At 31.6% G+C, this 19,089-nt stretch overlaps 1 protein-coding gene across 1 annotated transcript in view; it reads left to right on the top strand.

Annotated features, from left to right (window-relative positions):
- The window catches only part of LOC130898294 (cocaine esterase-like), a 48,442-nt gene extending 38,458 nt beyond the window's left edge, over positions 1-9,984 (top strand). The window contains exons 8-12 of the mRNA XM_057807490.1: positions 1,742-1,928; positions 3,389-3,546; positions 4,656-4,782; positions 8,010-8,136; positions 9,671-9,984. Coding sequence (XP_057663473.1) covers positions 1,742-1,928; positions 3,389-3,546; positions 4,656-4,782; positions 8,010-8,136; positions 9,671-9,845 — 774 coding nt within the window. The 3' untranslated portion in view covers positions 9,846-9,984. The remainder of the gene's footprint in view (positions 1-1,741; positions 1,929-3,388; positions 3,547-4,655; positions 4,783-8,009; positions 8,137-9,670) is intronic.
- The last annotated feature ends 9,105 nt before the right edge of the window (positions 9,985-19,089 follow it).

Below are 19,089 nucleotides of genomic sequence, written 5' to 3'. Positions count from 1 at the left end.
ATCTACTTCATAGGTTATTTTCTGTAGTAGTATGTGGTTTTGGAATTTCGTATCTTTCAAGACTTTTTAACAGCTTTCTTTGATTTATCATTGTGCCGAGATTTAAAAAAATTGGCCCTTTCTTCCAGAGAAATCTCGGGGTAGTTATAAGGCGTTTATAGAGATTTGGGACTCATCAGGGGTAGGTTTTAGGGTTTGGGAGGCTTTAGGGCTGCGTGCCCATTGAGACTTCTAATCAGCTTGCTTCAAACTATCACTATGCTAGGTTGGCCAAAACCTAATTTCAGAATTGGAAAATCTGAAAGATTTGTTGATTGAACCTGATTTCAAAATTCAATGAAAGTAAAAAAAATGGTAGGAGAAAAATGTAACAATGAAAAAGTTTCTTCATCTCCTGAAAATGATTTTAGGATAAATGTCTTCAACTGTATTGTAGACACCATAAATCGAACAATGGAAAACCTTTTTGCCAAGCATAAACTGCTGTATTTAGACTCGGCTGTCATCGACATAATTATTGTACTGATAAGACTGGAAATCTGATAGTTCTGGAAACATTTAGAGAATTGAAAGTATAGATGACGATGACGATGAAGATGAAGATGAAGAAACCGTGGGTAAGAATGATGAAGAGACTTCTTAACTTGCACAGTAAAACGTAAATATGTAATTCGTGTATCAATTTTGAAGTGATAGTGGATTAAACATGTACTGGAGAACTGTAAAAAGTGTACAAATATTTTCTAAAGATTCCACTAACATAGGTTACATGCGAACGAGTTTTTTCAAAAATAATACAAACCAGACTAAGAGCAACAATGTTTGATCAAAATTTAGAAGCATTCATCCTGATGCAGACGAAAAGAGACCTATTGATTAACATTGACTCAAGTTTAGTTATTAATAAACTGTGTGAATCAATTTCAAGATTTTTTATGAATGTTTTAACAATTGAGCAGGTTTTATAATCATTTCAACAGTTCCAACAATTTTCCTTTATGCTCATTAAGTTGAGGTAAAAATTATTAGTTAAAATTGTTATTTTACATGTAATGGCGATTTAATTCATGAGAAATCGTACGTTTAGGTTTAGAAGTACAGAAACTACCTATTATATAGTATACACACATATATAAAACATACTAAAATGTCATCATCTATCATTACTCTACATCCCTCACTCTTTTTATTGTAAAAATAAAATTCAGACACGATATTCACCATGCATCGAAAGTTTTAAAATACTGACTTTGGATTTGGGTTCTAAAATTTTTTCTAGAACGTCTCATGTTAGTATTAGTCGAAAAACGAATAGTAATCTACAAATGCAAAGTTTTTCAAGCTCTCTTTTTCAAAATTCATGAATGGATAAGAGGGACTCAAACCTTGGAAAGAAGAGAATGAGAGAAGCCTAATGTCTACCTCTTTCTGAGCTATGCGAACGGCACGCGGTGCTTGTCTGTATGGTTGGCACCCATGACAGCCCTGTCTCCGCTCTTTCGACGTACCAAGCACATGCCTGACTGTAACGTTCTCAAAGTGAGGATATTGATAGATGGAATGAATTAAGTTGATACAATGATATATATATATATATATATATATATATATATATATATATATATATATATATATATATATATATATATATTAGGCATGAGAATTTCTATTGCAACTCATATTCGTAAAACAAAAAGCAAAATAATAGTAAGGTAAATAATTCACATTGAATTTCTTCCAGTTAAATAATAAAAATGACGTTTGGCAAATAAATATCTTAAATAATGTGTGGCTACCAGTCGTAGAGAATTCTAAGGATGAAGATATCGTGATTCCTATGCCTATGCATGAAGCATTTTTAGACGGGCAATTCATAAAAATTCCCATGATTGCAGGATTTACATCAGACGAAGCTGTAGGTGTTCCAGGTAAGTTACAAAAACCAAATTTCATTGTTTGAAAGACTAGTTCGTTATGTTTACATAGGCAAGGGTACGAAACAAAAAATTGATATGAATGTTTCGATCATCATCATAGAAATGTTTGAATGTGTACATTGATCAGCGTCAAAGGTGTTTTACTTCTTTTTGGCTGCAGATAAATTATATCTAATGATAATTATTTGTTCTTATTTATCTATCTTAAAACTTACGTAGCAATCCCCATACGAGTATGTATTTTGAAAACGTACTCGTATTTATGGAAAAGCGAACTTAATATTTTATTATAATATTGTATCTTCGACTCGATTCTCGATTAATGAATGGGAGTAATTTTGAATTATTTATACATAATAATGATCAGTTTCTCTTTCATATTTATAGAAATGATTTTAGTTCCCAATAAATATGTAAATATCCTTCAATTACATATTAAAAAATATATATATTGGTATTTAATTACCACAACCCCACAATAATTTCGAACTTCAATGCCCTTCTACTAGTAGAATCGAATAGTTCTTTGAATTTTATATGCAAACTTGTTATGTATTTTCTTTGTATATGTGATGGATAGAAATTTTCAGCATATAAAAGATTCGTTTGAATAAATGAACATTATAAACATTATAAAAAATTAAAATTTCTCATATAGGGATAATGGAGAATAGAAAATTAATTGCTTTTTTGTTATTAATTATGGGCCGAGTCTGGCATTTTCAGAAGTGTAAAATTGACAGATGTTCCAAATATTTGGATGTCTACGGCAATATTTTTTTATTATTATTATTTACCTTTAAATAACTTCACTTATCAGTAGGAGCTGCAACATATCAGCAGTTGAAATCGACGATGAATACCATGGTCCTATCTAGACAATGAATGGCAATTTTAATTTTTTTCCTCTATTTGTTCTTGTTTTATATAGACGTGTTTTAGGCAAATAACTTCCACTATTTTAGTCCAGCTCCGTATAAGTGATTGACTTCAAAGACATAATTAAATCAAGCTGCGTCAATAGTAAAACTTATTATGAACTTATTTTACGGATAAATTTCTCAATTTGTCATTCCATTTGACCTACCATATCAAAGTGAGAACAGATGAGCTGATGAAATCAGCTAAATGTGAATCAAATAAGATCATTTGCAAAAAAAGTTACCATTATTAGCCTCTTCAAACTTACAGCCGATTAACTGACGACATTAGGCTTTAGCAAGATACTGCATCACTGTTTCAAATTACTAGAACCACAGGAAATGAACAGGTGACATCATAAATCATGGTACTAATGAATTCTTCATTGAAATAGCTTTGAGAACTCATACAATTAACGATTAAGCTGTGGAAGACAATGGACAACATTCATCCATCCATTCGTTATCAATATCTTATTAATGAAATACAGTATAAAATATAAATAAAATGATATATGCATTTCTTTTTAGAATATGAAGAATCTTTCAAATATGCTCGTGAAGCGGATGACAATCCTGGCTTTCTAATAGACCCAAATTTGAATATTAAAAATAAACATGAAGCTGGAGAAAAGCTTAAAGCTGTGTACACGGAAGATTTTACAACGAATCTTAATGCTGTAGTAAAAGTTAGTATTCCATTATGAATGAAATTTAACAAACTCTCTTACTAACTTTTCTCATAAAGCCCCAGAGTCTCACACGATATTTGTTCCTATTTGAGCTCAAAAATACTCGCGAAAAAAATTATACGGGATCTTAAATATGAATAATCATAAGTAAGAATTTGTATATACTAGACTCCAATATTATAATATTTAAAACCATTGTGACTCTCCTGATATTTAGTTTTGTGCGGAAGATAATGTGAGTGAACTATACAGAGAACTATATTATTTTTGAAAATCGTGAAAATAAGAATCTCTATGAGCTAATGTGGCCAGATGCAAAGTATCTACCGTAATTATACTTGAATTGAACTACATCAGTACATTTGAAGGGCTGTATGAGATCAGTTAGTGAGCTTAAATTAGTAGACAAAATTAAGGGTACGTCCGCATTCCCTATTTTCCTATTTGCTGCGAAATGACCATATAATTTTAAAGATATATCAAACAAACACACTCACTTAACCCTCATGATCTATCATTTCATGTGTCTGAGACAGAGAATTTGTCATAGTTCTCTCCATTTCTTCTGGTCATTTATTTGATGTAGTTTATTTTGCCTGTTTCCAACAGCTTGTTTGTATCTATTCATCAATATGTTCCGTGGTATATTTAAATGTTGTTATGTATTATATATTTTTTAAGTATTTAAGTATCGGAACCAGTTCAGTTGGTATTCTTTTAAATATTTATCTGAGGTTTTAATGTTCAATGTACATATCTGATTTCCTTCGGTTCCATCTCCACTTTGTGTTCCACGAAATTAACGATCTGCTCACGAATATCATCGACCATTTGTCTTGCGTTTGTTGCTACCCGAACCTTCGTGATTGCTTCATATTCACGATCAATAACTTATGGAAACAAGTATTTTATTGAAATATTTTTCATTATTCACAAATTATACGCATTCAAAGTAAAAATGTTCAGTTCGGGGTAAAAATGATGCTTTTGGTACACTTGTATTTATTAGTGACCAAAGTAGTATAGTAAAGTTTTTTTACTTCTAATAAAGCACACTATTTTCATGGCATCTATTATTCATTTTCTTTAATATATTACTATCTTAGTTTTTTAGTGATTATTACTATATCACGCCTATTTTACGTCAGGCTGATCTAATTAGAAGCCATGTACCAGTTTTCCTTTACCAGTTTTCATACCAACATTCCACGAAGCTCCAGACGGACTTACCAGGTAAACCCAATTTATTATTTATTAAAATAAGATTCGCATATAGTTTCTATAATCAGTAGTTCAATTTTTGTGATAGTTCCATAATAACTCAATATCATCTTGCCCTAATTCGCTTTATATTTAGTTCATCCAAACCCGCATGGACAATAGAATCATGTGAAAGGAAGATATGAACGTATTTCATAAGACGCTATCGTATGATAAATAGATGATACGAATACCTGTCAAGTGTTTATTCGCAAATTATCGAGGTTTTAAAAACCTATCATATCTTGTGGTTAAGTGGCCTTGAGCAACGTTCTTCGTGATCTCCAGGCTTCCAGCGACGTTCTGAACCAGGGCACTTTTGTTGGAAAAGTTGAAGAAATTTCTAAAAGATATCAAGGGGTACATACTGCGATAGATGAATATTTGAGACCAATAATAACATATAAAGCAATCATGTCGCAGAGAAAACTGAAACAACAGTCGATGAGGTGATGAAATTAAATCCTCAACTCCACCGCATACTATCAAATAAAGACATGTCAACGCGTCTTTTATCAGGATAGTCCAGGCAGATTATGGAAATGGAGTATAACAAATTCAAAATAATTGGAAGCACTTGTAAAAAAATATCCCTCCCAGTAGATGCTGTACAAAAGGAGGTAATTTCGAGTAGAGCTTCCCATATAGTTGGGTAGCAAAGAGAATTGGAAAGACGACTTATAGATATAGTTATATGTATGAACAAACTACTTATACCTATACGAGTACACTGCAATATATTATACAAACAAGGAAATAATCAACCTCTCCGATGTCCTTTTAAATAGGAATAATCATCAATACTTTGGATCTGTATTCATAACATACGACTACCGCCTCGCTCTACCTAATAGGAGACACAATTGTTTTAGATAGCAGTACATGTACCTTGGATTTTGTGTTTTTATCTATCTATCTTACTACACTTCCATAACTATAACTATAAAATGTACAGTACAGTAGAGAGTTACAATTGTGAATATTTAAGTTAAAAACTTTCATAGAAAACGTAGGAGACAAGCGACCATCTATCTGGATATATTTGTCACTTTTATGGGAGGTTATCCGATTAATGAAGGTCATTCTATGGATTATGAATTGCCAAAGTTTTTGATTTAAATAACTTTAGCGTAATCTATACAAATCTTCTAAATATTGAACAAAACAATTATATAAAAAATTCAACATCATCAGTTATCTAACCCATAAAATTCAACTTCATTTATAACGACCTAACCTATGAAAATTGAATATAATCCAACCTATAAGAGCCTTCTACATTATTGATGGTCGAACCAATGAAAATTCACATACATACCTTCAATTTAAATAGGAACAGGAATCATTAAAGCTACATATTTAAGTATCAGTTTGAATATTGATTTATGAATCGAATGAAAAATTAGAACAGAAACCTAACCTAACCACAAATCTCAATCGAAGTAATTAATGTAAGTAATTTTTAATATTGTTATTAAATTGTACTTTGATCATAATTTCAATCCCCTATTATGAATACATACGTATTGGAAAGCTCGGAATGCATATTAAATAGAGTGCACTTCGGTGTTTTATTTGCCGCCATCCCAAAACGTGAACGTTCATTAACTAGCTGGCGAATACCACCAAATTACAAAACAGAACTAAACCTCTTAATAAAGATTGATGTAATGTTGTTGAATGTGTTAAAAACTTTATCACACAATTCACCCTGACGGAATAGTACACGGAGAAGCTGCAATAATTATAAGGAATAAAATATCACATCAATAACTTCCTATCCTATCAAACAAATATACTTCGATAGTACAAATAAATGCCCACACAAGACCAATCCCTATAGAATCAATCTACAGCCCACCAAGACACAATGTCAGCAAATAAAAATACCCAGAATAGTTGAGGATGAAATTGTAATTAAACTTTCTTAATAATAAAATCACAAAAATTATAATAAATTGCTTAAACACAATGAGATTCACAAATCACAAATTATTTGTTTTTTCTCGCGATTGACTTTGTCCGATTTAAAGTTTCTTTGAAGCACCGCTATTGAATTTTCTCAGCATTCCTTTGCATCAATCAAAACGAGCTTTTTTGGGTGATTGTCAAATTATGCGGTATCCAATGCGAACAAATCTTTCTGACAGCCAAATGTTCCTGCAATATTAAATATATACTAGTACCTAATGCTCGAGTATGCCTCAATCTTAAGGTATGTCTCATAACGATCTTGCAATATCAGTTTTCGCACAGCATCGAAGTTTTCTGGTACAACAGCCGATTTTGGACGACTTTCATGAAATTCATCCTGTAGCGAAATACGACCACCATTGAATTCGGAAAATCAGCGAAACACGGTGCTTCATCACCATAAGTCGATGCGCGCTGATCAGCACACTAATGTTTTAATCCAGGTCGAAAATGATAGAAAATTATCGCACGAAATTTTTTTAACAAAGATGAACGTTTCAAGAATCTCAAATAGCATTCGTAAGACAACACATTCTGAGTACGTTCACTATTAACAATCTCAAACTTCATTAAAGCAATATCAGATTTCACATATTCACATCAGTGTTGTCATTTCTAAAACTTAAGTTGCAACCCTGGTAAGACTCTTTAATTAGGTCTGTTCGAAGAGATAAAATGTTGTCAAAGTAATACAATTGCAAACCTTTAAACGCGTTTTCTTCGGAAACTTGTATTCTATAGTTTTTTTTTTTGGCGAATAACACAGATAAGAAAATTGCTAAGTATCTTGTAACATATTTTCTCTTACACATTCCTAGCGGGTACCGTATCTTCCAAAACCATAGAAAAGGCAAATCATAACGAAGATATGCATAATATTGAAACAGTAACTCAGTTCATATGTCGGAGCCAATCGTTTTTGCTTAGAAAAAAAAAATTAAATATCTCTTTGTGTTTATGTTGGGCAGAAAATTGTTCAAATACAAATGTTGCGACTTTTGTATGCTCACCAGTGAGCCAAGTTTGTCATTGGTAGGATTAAGAATCTCCATTCTTTTTTGGTTATCACACTTATCTTATCTTATTTGGCGTAAATCGTTCGACTTTCCTCTTCATACATAATAAAACATGTAGTTTGGTTGTTAGATAACCTCTTGCTTTGTATCATACTTTATTATGAACACTATGGGATATTGATTGAGACATATTTAATCGAGAAATTTCAGGAGCAGAAAAAGTTGGACATAGCAGTGAATTGCGATACATATTTCGTGACGACGAATTTTCAAATGAACAAGACCGGTTAACGCATGAAAGAATGATGAAAATGTGGACTAATTTCATCAAATTCCAGTAAGTATTACGCAACTGTGCGATTTACTTGATTTTTTTCTTTACTGATCTTAGTGTACTTTCAAAAAATTGAAAGAATGATCATTTTGGTGAATCCTTGAATTTCATTGAGCAGAAAAAATTAAACTATTGCTCATTTTGATGGAAATTTATTTTATGGAAATAAAGGGATCCATTTTACTCATCATTGTGGACAATTATTTTCAAAAAGCTCTAATAATTATTTCTCATTGTTTATTACAAAATTTTTCAGTAATTTATGCTGAATATGCCTAAAGTTCAACAAACATTATACATAAAATTAATAAAATAAAAACAAAAAATAAGTAGGAGCGGACACCAATCACAAATCAGTGAAATCACATAGCTATGTATGAATTTGAAAACAGAAAGAATAGAGGGTTGTTAAACGAAGAATTTCAAACGAGAGGATGAAACGAAAGAACAGAATTTGGAAGAAAGGAGAGTTGAAGAATATCTTAAAAAACAGTAACATTCTCAGCAGAGAAAGTATTTCAAAAAAGATACTCGTAAGATTGTTGAGAGAACGAAATAATGGACCAAAAAAATAATTGTTCCGTGCTAGTCTGCCATTTCTAGTAGATTCTATGGTATTGCTCTCATTGCTGTTTCTATTCACTTACTTGTTATTACTTTTCATGCTTTTTATTTAAATTCCAACCCTTTCCACGTGTAATTTGAAATATGCCGCATATACATACGAGGGTAGACCAATGAGAGACTATTTGAATGCAACATAAGTTTCCTAAGGTCTGTAGAATAGGTTTATGTTGAGAAGATGATTAGAAGAACTAGAAGAAGAAGAATTAGCCACTCGGTGCTAAATCTAGATAATAGGATGATAAGGGAATACTACGTAGCTCAATGAATTTAGTGTTGCCCTAAAGTGGTTGAACTGTTTTGTACAAATGCGGTCGTTTCTTTACATCCTCAATAAATCCACCCTGTAAGTTGGTATATTCGCCATTACTGGTTTTACCCTTTTTAGTACGGTGGATTATATTACGTGAATAAAAAAATATTCGTTATAATTATATTGGTTGACAAACCCACATGATCTCCTTTGAAATCGATTTGCCCCAGTAAAACACTGTTTTGACAACTGTTAGGTTCTGGTGTGTTGTAGTGATACACATTTTGTTCACGGTTTCGAAAAGTCTCGTCCATATTGCGATTAAAAATTTCGAACACACCTGCGAAGTAACGATTTTACTCATTTGTGAGCAGACATCATTCGAAAAACAATGAGGGAGTGAGATATTTGTGGTCACAATCTTCGATCAACGAACAACATAACATGAACTTTTTCTTTTAGTTTCAGCGTCCAAAATTGTGCTCAGTGACCACGCGAAATTTTTAGTTTCAATTTTCTCCTCTTTTTAAAAACAACAACTAAATAGATTTCATCTGAAATATTTTGTTGATGTTAGCATAACTTCATAAAATTTATTGTTCGTATTAATGTCTAAGTACAGGAATAGCATTTCACTACAAAATCTTTTTCTAATTTCAGACATCCAACACCGGATGCACATGATGACACTCTCATCAAATGGCCAAAAACTACTCACAACTTAGAGTACTTGAACATAAATCGAACATTATCGATATTAAATCACCCTAAGAGATATGAAGCTTGGAGGCAAATCTTAAGTGAATATATAGATAAACCTTACTGGATATACTGAGTTAATTGACTGTTATATTATTTAGATAGCTGCAATCAAATTACCTATAAATTCCTCATTTATGTGTAGTAATTAAACCTGAATCAATCTTGTCATATTGGAGAATTAATCAATCAAAATAGACGTAGCTATCATCAAATTGATTATTTGAATTATGTCTTTAATCTATAGAAAGTGTTATTTTCTTATTTCCACTCATTTTTTCGATATTAAGTAGGTACATATGTATCATCATTATCCTTGACCTTATATTATTTGCCGGGTATTTTTATAATTCTATCGGTATAAAACTTTTTAGCCACTAACAAAAATGAAATTTAAGCAAAAGCCCAACCAAATAATAAACGATCTTAGAATATATTCCAATATTTCCAGGAAGTGCATTCAAGCTTCCCATCAATTTCAGTTAACTTTTGATGAATCATCAGATATTTGTGTGGCTTGTTACATTGACCAACTGCTACTTTAGAATATCCTCATGAAGTTTGCGTTTTAACAAAATATCTCTGATAGCGATATGTTGTTATTTATGTATCCAGCCTTTTTAAAATGATTCCAAACTGTTTTATGGTCAAATACCAATCCATCAGCTATTTTTAAACAGCTCACTTTTATCAGTTGCAAAATTACACCGGCTTTTGCAGTGAAATATAAATTTAAAAGCAGGTTTGTGAAGCGTTATAGTGAAAAATCACCATTTTTTCAATCAAATGTTCACAACTTTTAACAGAGACTTTTCACTAAAATGTAACCTTAAATGTCAATGTGTACGTGCATCGAGTTGGCTCAATGGGTTCTCAATGGAAATGGAAAAAAATATTTTGTCACGACTCTATAAGAAAGTGTCTAAAAGTATTAATTCTATTAGCTACGATAGTTGGAGATTTCGAATCCACGGCTTCAATTCCTACCGGACTAACAATGTTAGAGATCGACATCGTAGAGGTATTTGGCGATCATATGCCATTGACTGTAGGGTTGTAGAGGTTTGTGGGAAATACCGCGCAATTAGTCGCTCTTTGGAGCGGCAATGGAAAATTCAAAAATTCCATTTATTAAACATATTTGATTTTCAGTTCTCTCCTAGTGTATTATTTCGCAGATCCCAAACTGAGATAATTAGGTAAATACTTAGTATTATCATATATTTAGTTTATTTTTGTCGAATTTTGAGGGGCTATAATATATCAAAATAAGGATAGCGCTGATATCTCTTCAATAAATTATTAGTAGAATGCAAGGCGTAAAATATCGAACAAGAGGCCAAAAATACTACTTTGAATCTATCTATTTAATCTACCGAGAAAGTCTCGACAGAGGTATTGAATCTGCTTTTAGTTCATTAAATGTTGAAAAGACAAAAAATCTAAAACAAAATGTCAATTTAAAAAAAAATCATTGTGCTGTGGGAAAATATTGTAGATAACTCGCTGGAGACTAATAAACACTCTCGGACTGAAGCCTCGTGTGTAAATATTCCCACTAGTGAGTTAAATGTCATTTTCTGTGCTCTTTATGCAATATTACTATTTACAGAACTTTTAGTTTGAAATATTTTCACAACTAAAAATTTACTCTAAATATTTATTGTAATTTTTGTATACCAAGTAATATTAAGAAAGTGTGGAGAGCTCTATTTAGGTTTAGTCTTTTTTATTCAGTTATCAAGTAAGCGTCACTAGATTTGAGTTGAATAGTAATATATTGTAGTAAAAAAATTATCGAAAATTCTACAAAAAAATATAATTGCGTGCAATTGCGCACAAAATAATCTTAGCGTAGTTAAATTTCATAGTCGTTCACAGGAAAGCTCACCCAAACTAAATGTCAAGTTATTTGGCGTTTAAAAATACCACAAAGACCAGGTTAATATTCTTTATTAGGCACAGAATTAATTTGCAAAGGATAAATACATTCTTATATTATTTGGAATTATTATCAACATTTATTTGTTTGTACTATCAGAACAAAGAATAAATGGTCCATAATGTTCCCTTTGGATTTCTGTATCTGAAAATATGACAAATTGTTTCCAAAATCGTCTCAACATTGTATTTTTCACGCAAATTTCAAACTCGTTAAAAATTTTTCGTATTGCCAGTTAGATATTTCAGGAATAGGCTAGACAAAATTTGGAAATTAGTTTAAAACTATAGCTTAGCATCTATTTCACCATAAAAATATATTATTTTAAGAAAAATAGGTTTTTTACGTTAGTATTTTGAGTTTTTAGAAATGAACTTGAAATTGACCGCGAAAAAGGCCAAGACTGTCATGGCGTCTTGAATGACGTCACACCTCGCGAAACTGCTGTGTTTGTTTATGACAGTCAATTGTGTTTTTCAATAAATAAGGAATCAATCGTATTATAAATACTACATAGTGCCCCAATGTGAAAGTAAAACGATAAAAACGCCAGACAAATTATTCATATACGTTCCAAACAATAAAGAAATACGAAGAAATGCAAGGAGACAAGATGCTCTTACTTTATCAACTAATTCCACAAATTATTTCTGTGAAGATCATTTTGATGTAAGGATCAAACAAAATTTGATGTATCTATTTATAAATGTACAAAATCTACCATAATATACCACACATAACATATAAAACGTTATGACTTAATTAAGTTAAAGTTATTGAAACTTGTATTCGCTAACCTCAAAATCTCTGACGGGTAACTGCTAATTAAATAAGACTTTGTTTGTTTTTCACATAATACTTACATATAAGTTTTAGGACTACGGACTTTCGATGAACAAATTAGGTGTTCAATGCAAAAAATTTGTCAAGTATAACTGCGTCAATTTTGGGCAAATTATTGCTTTGTTAAATCCTGATTCCATGGCAAATTATACCTGTCTTTCAAGATTAAACTAAAATCGAACTACATTAATTTAACAATAATTGTTGAAATCTCGAAATAACCTGGTTACTTTATACGAAAATAACAGCTACAACAGCTACAGCTTTTCGGATTGGTGTTTAATGTCACGTGATTAAACGCCTCATTTTGTCGATTCTATTTTCCAAAAATATTATTAATCTTTTATTATTTTTATAGAAATTTTTTTTAATTACTACTTATCATGGTTAATCATTAGAAACTCAAAGCCATCCAATTTATTCTTAGTGGAAACGAGCCTATTGAACTTAAAAATGCTCATAATACTTATCAACACTGAAGAGGTGAAAGCTATTGAATTAACACTCAGTGTTTGGCGAACTAGCTATTGATTTATAAGTAATATACTCGGCAATATTCAGAGGATTACACTGATGTTTGGTTGTAGTATTTTATTTCAAGTAACTCTGTGAATTTACTGCGCCAGCGTCTGTGATTGGTCAAAGTGAAGTGCAAATCTTTCCTCTCCAACATATCACACACATAATTTTCCGATGGGATTCGAAACTGATGACCAGGGTGACCACGGCAAAACATTAAAGTTAAATTTTCGAAGAAAATCTATATTTTAGCCTTTAATATGTGGCGTGCTATATTGTTGCTGGGAAAAGACTTATAGACTTTCCTTTAGATTAGAGAGAAAGTGATTGATAGAACATCATCAACATAACGCCCAGCTGTCAAAATAAACACCAGCGATGATCATTCACCACCCAGATAGTAGAAACACTATATTCTTGGTATATACTTGGTGTGCATTTGCAATATATCTAGAACTTACTCAAATATCCAGGCTATACCCCATCCATCCCATGTTTATCCAGATTACATTCTATACATATACCCCAGTACTATATATATACATCATCTACATGTAAAGTGCCTAAATTCATTATATTGTTCTCAGGAATTTGTACACAATATTATTTAAACTTTGTCCATCCCACATCCCCCATTTTTCCCGTGTATATACAGACGAAGTTTCATACATATACCAGAGTACTCCAGGACTTGATGCAAGAAATTCATACGACCCCTCGTTTCTGAGTTATACACATACAAAGTTGCGAAATCAGAAGTTAAATTTGAGTAAATTTTGTGAATCATACATTCGAACATTATGAATTTTTAATGTGTGATTACGTATGTTCATGTAGTTTCTTTGACGGAATAAATACTACTACACTACTATCTGAAGACCAGGGGCCACCTATGCCACTGGTCAAAAATCCATAACTTTTACAGAGACAACCTGTACAATATAAAGATAAAAAAAATAAATTTTTCAACAAATAGTACTATTTGTTTAACTTGAAAAAATTTATGGTTTAGGAGACATGTAGCTTTTTACAAGGAAACCGATCGCCATAAAGAGATATTCTGAATAAAATTATCATAAATTGTGATTATTTATTATTAATACCTACAGGAGGTATTGAAACACATTCAAACATTTCTAATTGAACTGCATACTGCCGAACATCCTATCACTTACACAAGGAAAAAATTGAAATGTAGAAAAACTATTTCGGTTAGCCTACAACTTATAAAATAATAACAAAATAACTATAGTAAATATTTGAAGTGGGCATCTTGCATTTCTGCACGTCCGGTGTCTACGGAGGATATTTCTTTGAACTTGAAAAAGCATTCCAAGTTTCTGCTTTATAACGTTACAATGGCAGTTTATTCTATTAATCATTTCGTTACTTATTACATTATCTTTACCGGTGTTGCATATACCAAGCTTTTAAGATATGTACAAAAAAATGAATCTTTTGTTTTCATTTCAGAGGAACGTGATGGCCATGCAAATGGACCTCCACGACCAATCCACCTATTAAAAAAAATACTATTAAGATGATTTCTTATATTATTGAGGAAGTGGGGAGGGAATTCAGCATGCATGAACCACATGTCTCTGCGAATATTCATGGGAATATGATATAACATTGGTAGGAAATCATTTTGGAGAAATTCTCTGACCATTGAGGTTATTATCAAAAAAATATGGACCTACCAAATTATTACTCACCGTCTCGTGTGAATCCAGCTTCATCAGTAAACAGTACAGTACAGTAAACAGAAGAGTAGAAACCAACCAGCGTATGACAGTCTTGCTGGATAATCCGCTACTTCTTTGGCATACACTTTCTGGATGTAAGAGCGGTAAAGAAGCTGCTCCTGGAGAATCCTAGGAATCGTTGTCGTTGATACATTAAATTGTAGTGACATTTTGCGAAAAATAGTTTTTAATCTCTTTCAAGTTTTTCCTTATGCCAGTAATATTATCTTCGACGGTATGAAGGACAAATGTTTATTTATTTATTCATTAGTTCTCCAAAAAAATTTTGATTGTCCTTTTATGGCGAACGGTTTTTTTGGCATGTATAACTCTGAAACGAAAGGTCGGCAGTTTTGGTCTAGACCACAACGGTCGGCAATTCCCGGCATACGTTGCAATCTGCCGGCAGTTCTGGTCTAAGTTATGTCCGGTGAAGTTATGGACCCACGTTTTATCCATGGTTATGAAACGGTGCAAAAAATTCGGCTTTATTTCTGTGAAACATTGCCAAACACTCCATGGAAATATATCACGACGCTGTATTTGTTCCCTCGTGAGCAATCGCAGCATTCTTCTTGCGCACAGCTTTCTCATATCCAAATGTTCAGTTAATATTCGGTGTACTGCACTTTTTGAAAAGCCTACTATGTTTGCTAGTTTACGCACTTTCAATTGACTATTGTCTAGTACCGCTTAGTGGATCGTCGGTCCCCTGCCAAAACCATGAATGTGTAAAATTGACCGTTTTAAGTGCATCCTTAGTTTTAAAATGACCCATAATAACCAAAATAACATTAAACAATTTAGAGTAGATTTTAGAGTTAGAATTTAGATAGAGTAATTGTTGTAAAAAATCGTACAAGATACAAACAACGGGGCCTTATTTATCATCACAAACTGCAAATAATTGCATATGCAGAGAAGTTATCTCCAATAACCAAAACAAAAAATATAAATAAAGAGTATTCTGGTGAGAAAAAGCTTCAAAAAATTATGGATTAAGAATAAACCGAGAGAAAACAAAGTGTATGGTGCTAATACAGAATGTGGTTGACAGAAAGGAATACAAAGAGATTAAAGAGAGAAAGGACAGAAAATAATAGATAGAAAATGTTTGCGAATTCGAATACCTAGAAGCCACTCACAACTAAAATTAAATATGAATAAAAAGTAGCCTTTTCTAGAATTCTAATTACCACGTGTTTAGAATTCCACTTCATCATCATAAACAAAATGAACAATTCTAAGTATACCAGTCTTGTTTTTTCATTAGCCGATAATCTCTAAATTCGAAATATCGTTCCGTTGATTGGGGACGGAAATCAAATTTTCTCTCTTTTGACATAAACATATATCCATCCAATTAATACTAGCAATCATCTCGAAAAAAAAATCATCATAACTCTAATGGTTTTTGCGAAATTCAATATCACAGAACAGGGGCCAAAGCAAAAGTGTTTTGTTACTTGTCAGAAATCTCATTTAAATCTCGTTACAAATTGCTAACTTTTGGCAATACATCAACTGTCTGCTGGAAAATAAAATTAAGAGAGCCATAGATCTAGAGATAAAATGGCGGAAATTCTAAACGACCCTAGCCCATTCCCAATTAAAATCTTTATTTAAGTCCAGAGTAGGATTATTATAGAGAGTATTGTCGGAGAACAATTTTTAATTAGCACAGTTTCAACCATTCTGTTAATATTTTTCAATTTCCCTTAATTAGATTCATAAAATAAGTTTGTAATAATGGAAATTTGAAAACTAGTTAACTCCCAATGTCATGAACGTATCCAGGAAAAGGGTTTGCGATTTATCTCTAACTAAATCAATTAAAATTTGATCATCCAATTTATTTATAAGGAATGTGTAGAGAAATATTGAACCTATAATTATATTTCTTCTTTCCCTTGTGCTAATACCATGATCGGATTTAAGCAATGTCTTTCTTACTTTTACCTCTTACGTAAAACAAAAATTCCAATAACATCATAAATACAAGATCATCAACTACCTATGAACATAATAAACATTTGTTAGGATAGGCTTTCCTTTTTTATAAATTACCAGCTGACTCGGCAAACTTCGAACCGCCTAACAGTCGATTCTCTAGTTTTTAAGTTTTTTTCAATACTTATTCTGCTGTTAGAGACGCTGGGTCTGCTAATAAGATAATAAAAGTCACTAATTACAATATGTCAAAGAATTAAAATTATAAAACAAGGAAAATCCTCTAATAGTCAATAAAAAATTACAATTCCATATTTTTAATTATTTATGATACCTATTTATTATATTTGACTCTATTCTCATTTATTCTAAATTAAGTTTTATTTTATTTGTTATACTTTATGATACACTTCATTTCTTGTTTGATTACCTGGCGCGTAATCAAACAGAGCAGCTGGTTTTCCAAAACAGGAATAGGCAACATAGAATTGACCATGGGAGAAACATGGGTTTTCTAGATGAATACCACAAACAAAATATATCGAAAAAAAGTACATTCAAATGAAGAAAAAAGCCTTAAAATATTTCATGTTGCATCAGATGTTTAAACTCTAAATGCGTCGTCCATTAAAGATTGAAGTTTGGTACTTCATTAAGATAACATTTGTAAAAATAGAATCTATGTTAGTTGTTATTATTTAGTTAAGTGTTCGTGCGCAGGAAAGAAATTCACCATAATAATAATAATAATTCATCAAAAACTTTCTTAGGTCTCTAAAGGGAAGATTTCCAGAAGATTTTTCTAGATTAATACCTTAAACTTTTATTGTCTACCCCTGGGATTTGTTTAAACTGCAGTTGGTACGTAAGTCGGAATCATTGGAAGGCAGGCTATCAAAACGTCTTTTTCTTTATACTTTTAATATTATTGCTTCTATTACATTATTCAGTCGGCCGCATTTTGGGAGGCATATCGAGTATAAATGAGTCACAAACATATAATACTTTTTTAATTTCATAGAAATTTTTATCTTTTGATTTAGTAATATTATAGATGAACATCAAAGAGACGTTTGCATTTCATGTGACATTTTACCACCAACAATTCGTATTTGACTAATGTTACTATCGTATAAATATTGACAAATATTGACAATGAAATTGATTGATACTAACGTCACTCAATTGTTTTACCTTCCCTGAATCTCTCCATTCTCACTTGATTATAATATAGAAGAGAGAAAATGTTGATTTTGAACTTTTTCATGCAATTTTTTGAAGTTATCTCTGCGTCAGAACTATTCTCGTACTTGGAGGAATATAATAAATTAGCGAAATCGGTCAAGGTGTGCTTGAGATTTGCTCTTAGCAACTCATTCAGCGATTCTTTTCCATATTATAGATGAAAATTTTTTGCAGACACATGTTGAATCAAATTCAAGAGCATGAATATTGTTTACTACAATGTATTTTTTATAAAATAATTGTTGAAGAATAAACATAAACTCTAACAAAAATAAAAAAAAAAAACATAGTTCTCATTCAAGTTAAATTCCATCAACTACTCAACATTCACTGAAATCAGTCCTGGGATCACAATCAACCAAAACACAGTTAAAAAATAAAAAAAATCAGCCGGTTCTTGTAAGTTTTAACTAGTTGCATTCACCGACAAAATATAACGCTTGTATAAAGTTGACAAATAACGTACAATTTTTAGTTTGTAAAACACCTTTCGACCTTCATTTGACAATATGATAGAGAAATTTGTTGACGGGGAATATTTCGAAATTTAATGAATGGTTCATTGGCTGGACAAAAAATTTTGACCGGTAGGTAGGAAGGATATGATGTAATGGGAAGGAAGTAATGATTTGACCGTAACAGTCACCTGACCTCAACTGGATTGAATTGTGGAACAAATTGGACAAGGAAAGTCAGAAAGCAATGTCCTACTCCCAATTTACATCTTTAGATTATGCTGGAAAACAAGTAGAACCAAATAGTCGACGATTATTTATCGAAATTGCTACTGCGATTGCCAAATTATAAGCAAAAAGATGAGCCGATAAATCAAAAATTCAAATTTGTAAGAATTACAGATTGTAGTTTTGTTAATACTATATTCCTATCTATATATGTTTCCAAAATATAAATATCAAGATCGATCGTATTATTTTTCTTTTTTGTGTATCACGCTAACTATGGGGAGGACAGAGATTTTTTATCGGTAGTGTATATATATTTGAACATGAAGACTGAAGACTTCCTGAGTTTCAAATACCTAGATAAGCCTCGCACTGAACACTGTGGTTCATCTA

The sequence above is a fragment of the Diorhabda carinulata genome, chromosome 9 (assembly GCF_026250575.1).
Source record: "Diorhabda carinulata isolate Delta chromosome 9, icDioCari1.1, whole genome shotgun sequence".
Classification (NCBI taxonomy): Eukaryota; Metazoa; Arthropoda; class Insecta; order Coleoptera; family Chrysomelidae; genus Diorhabda; species Diorhabda carinulata.
Note: the sequence above shows the minus strand (reverse complement) of the source record. Positions and strands in the feature narration are given on the sequence as shown.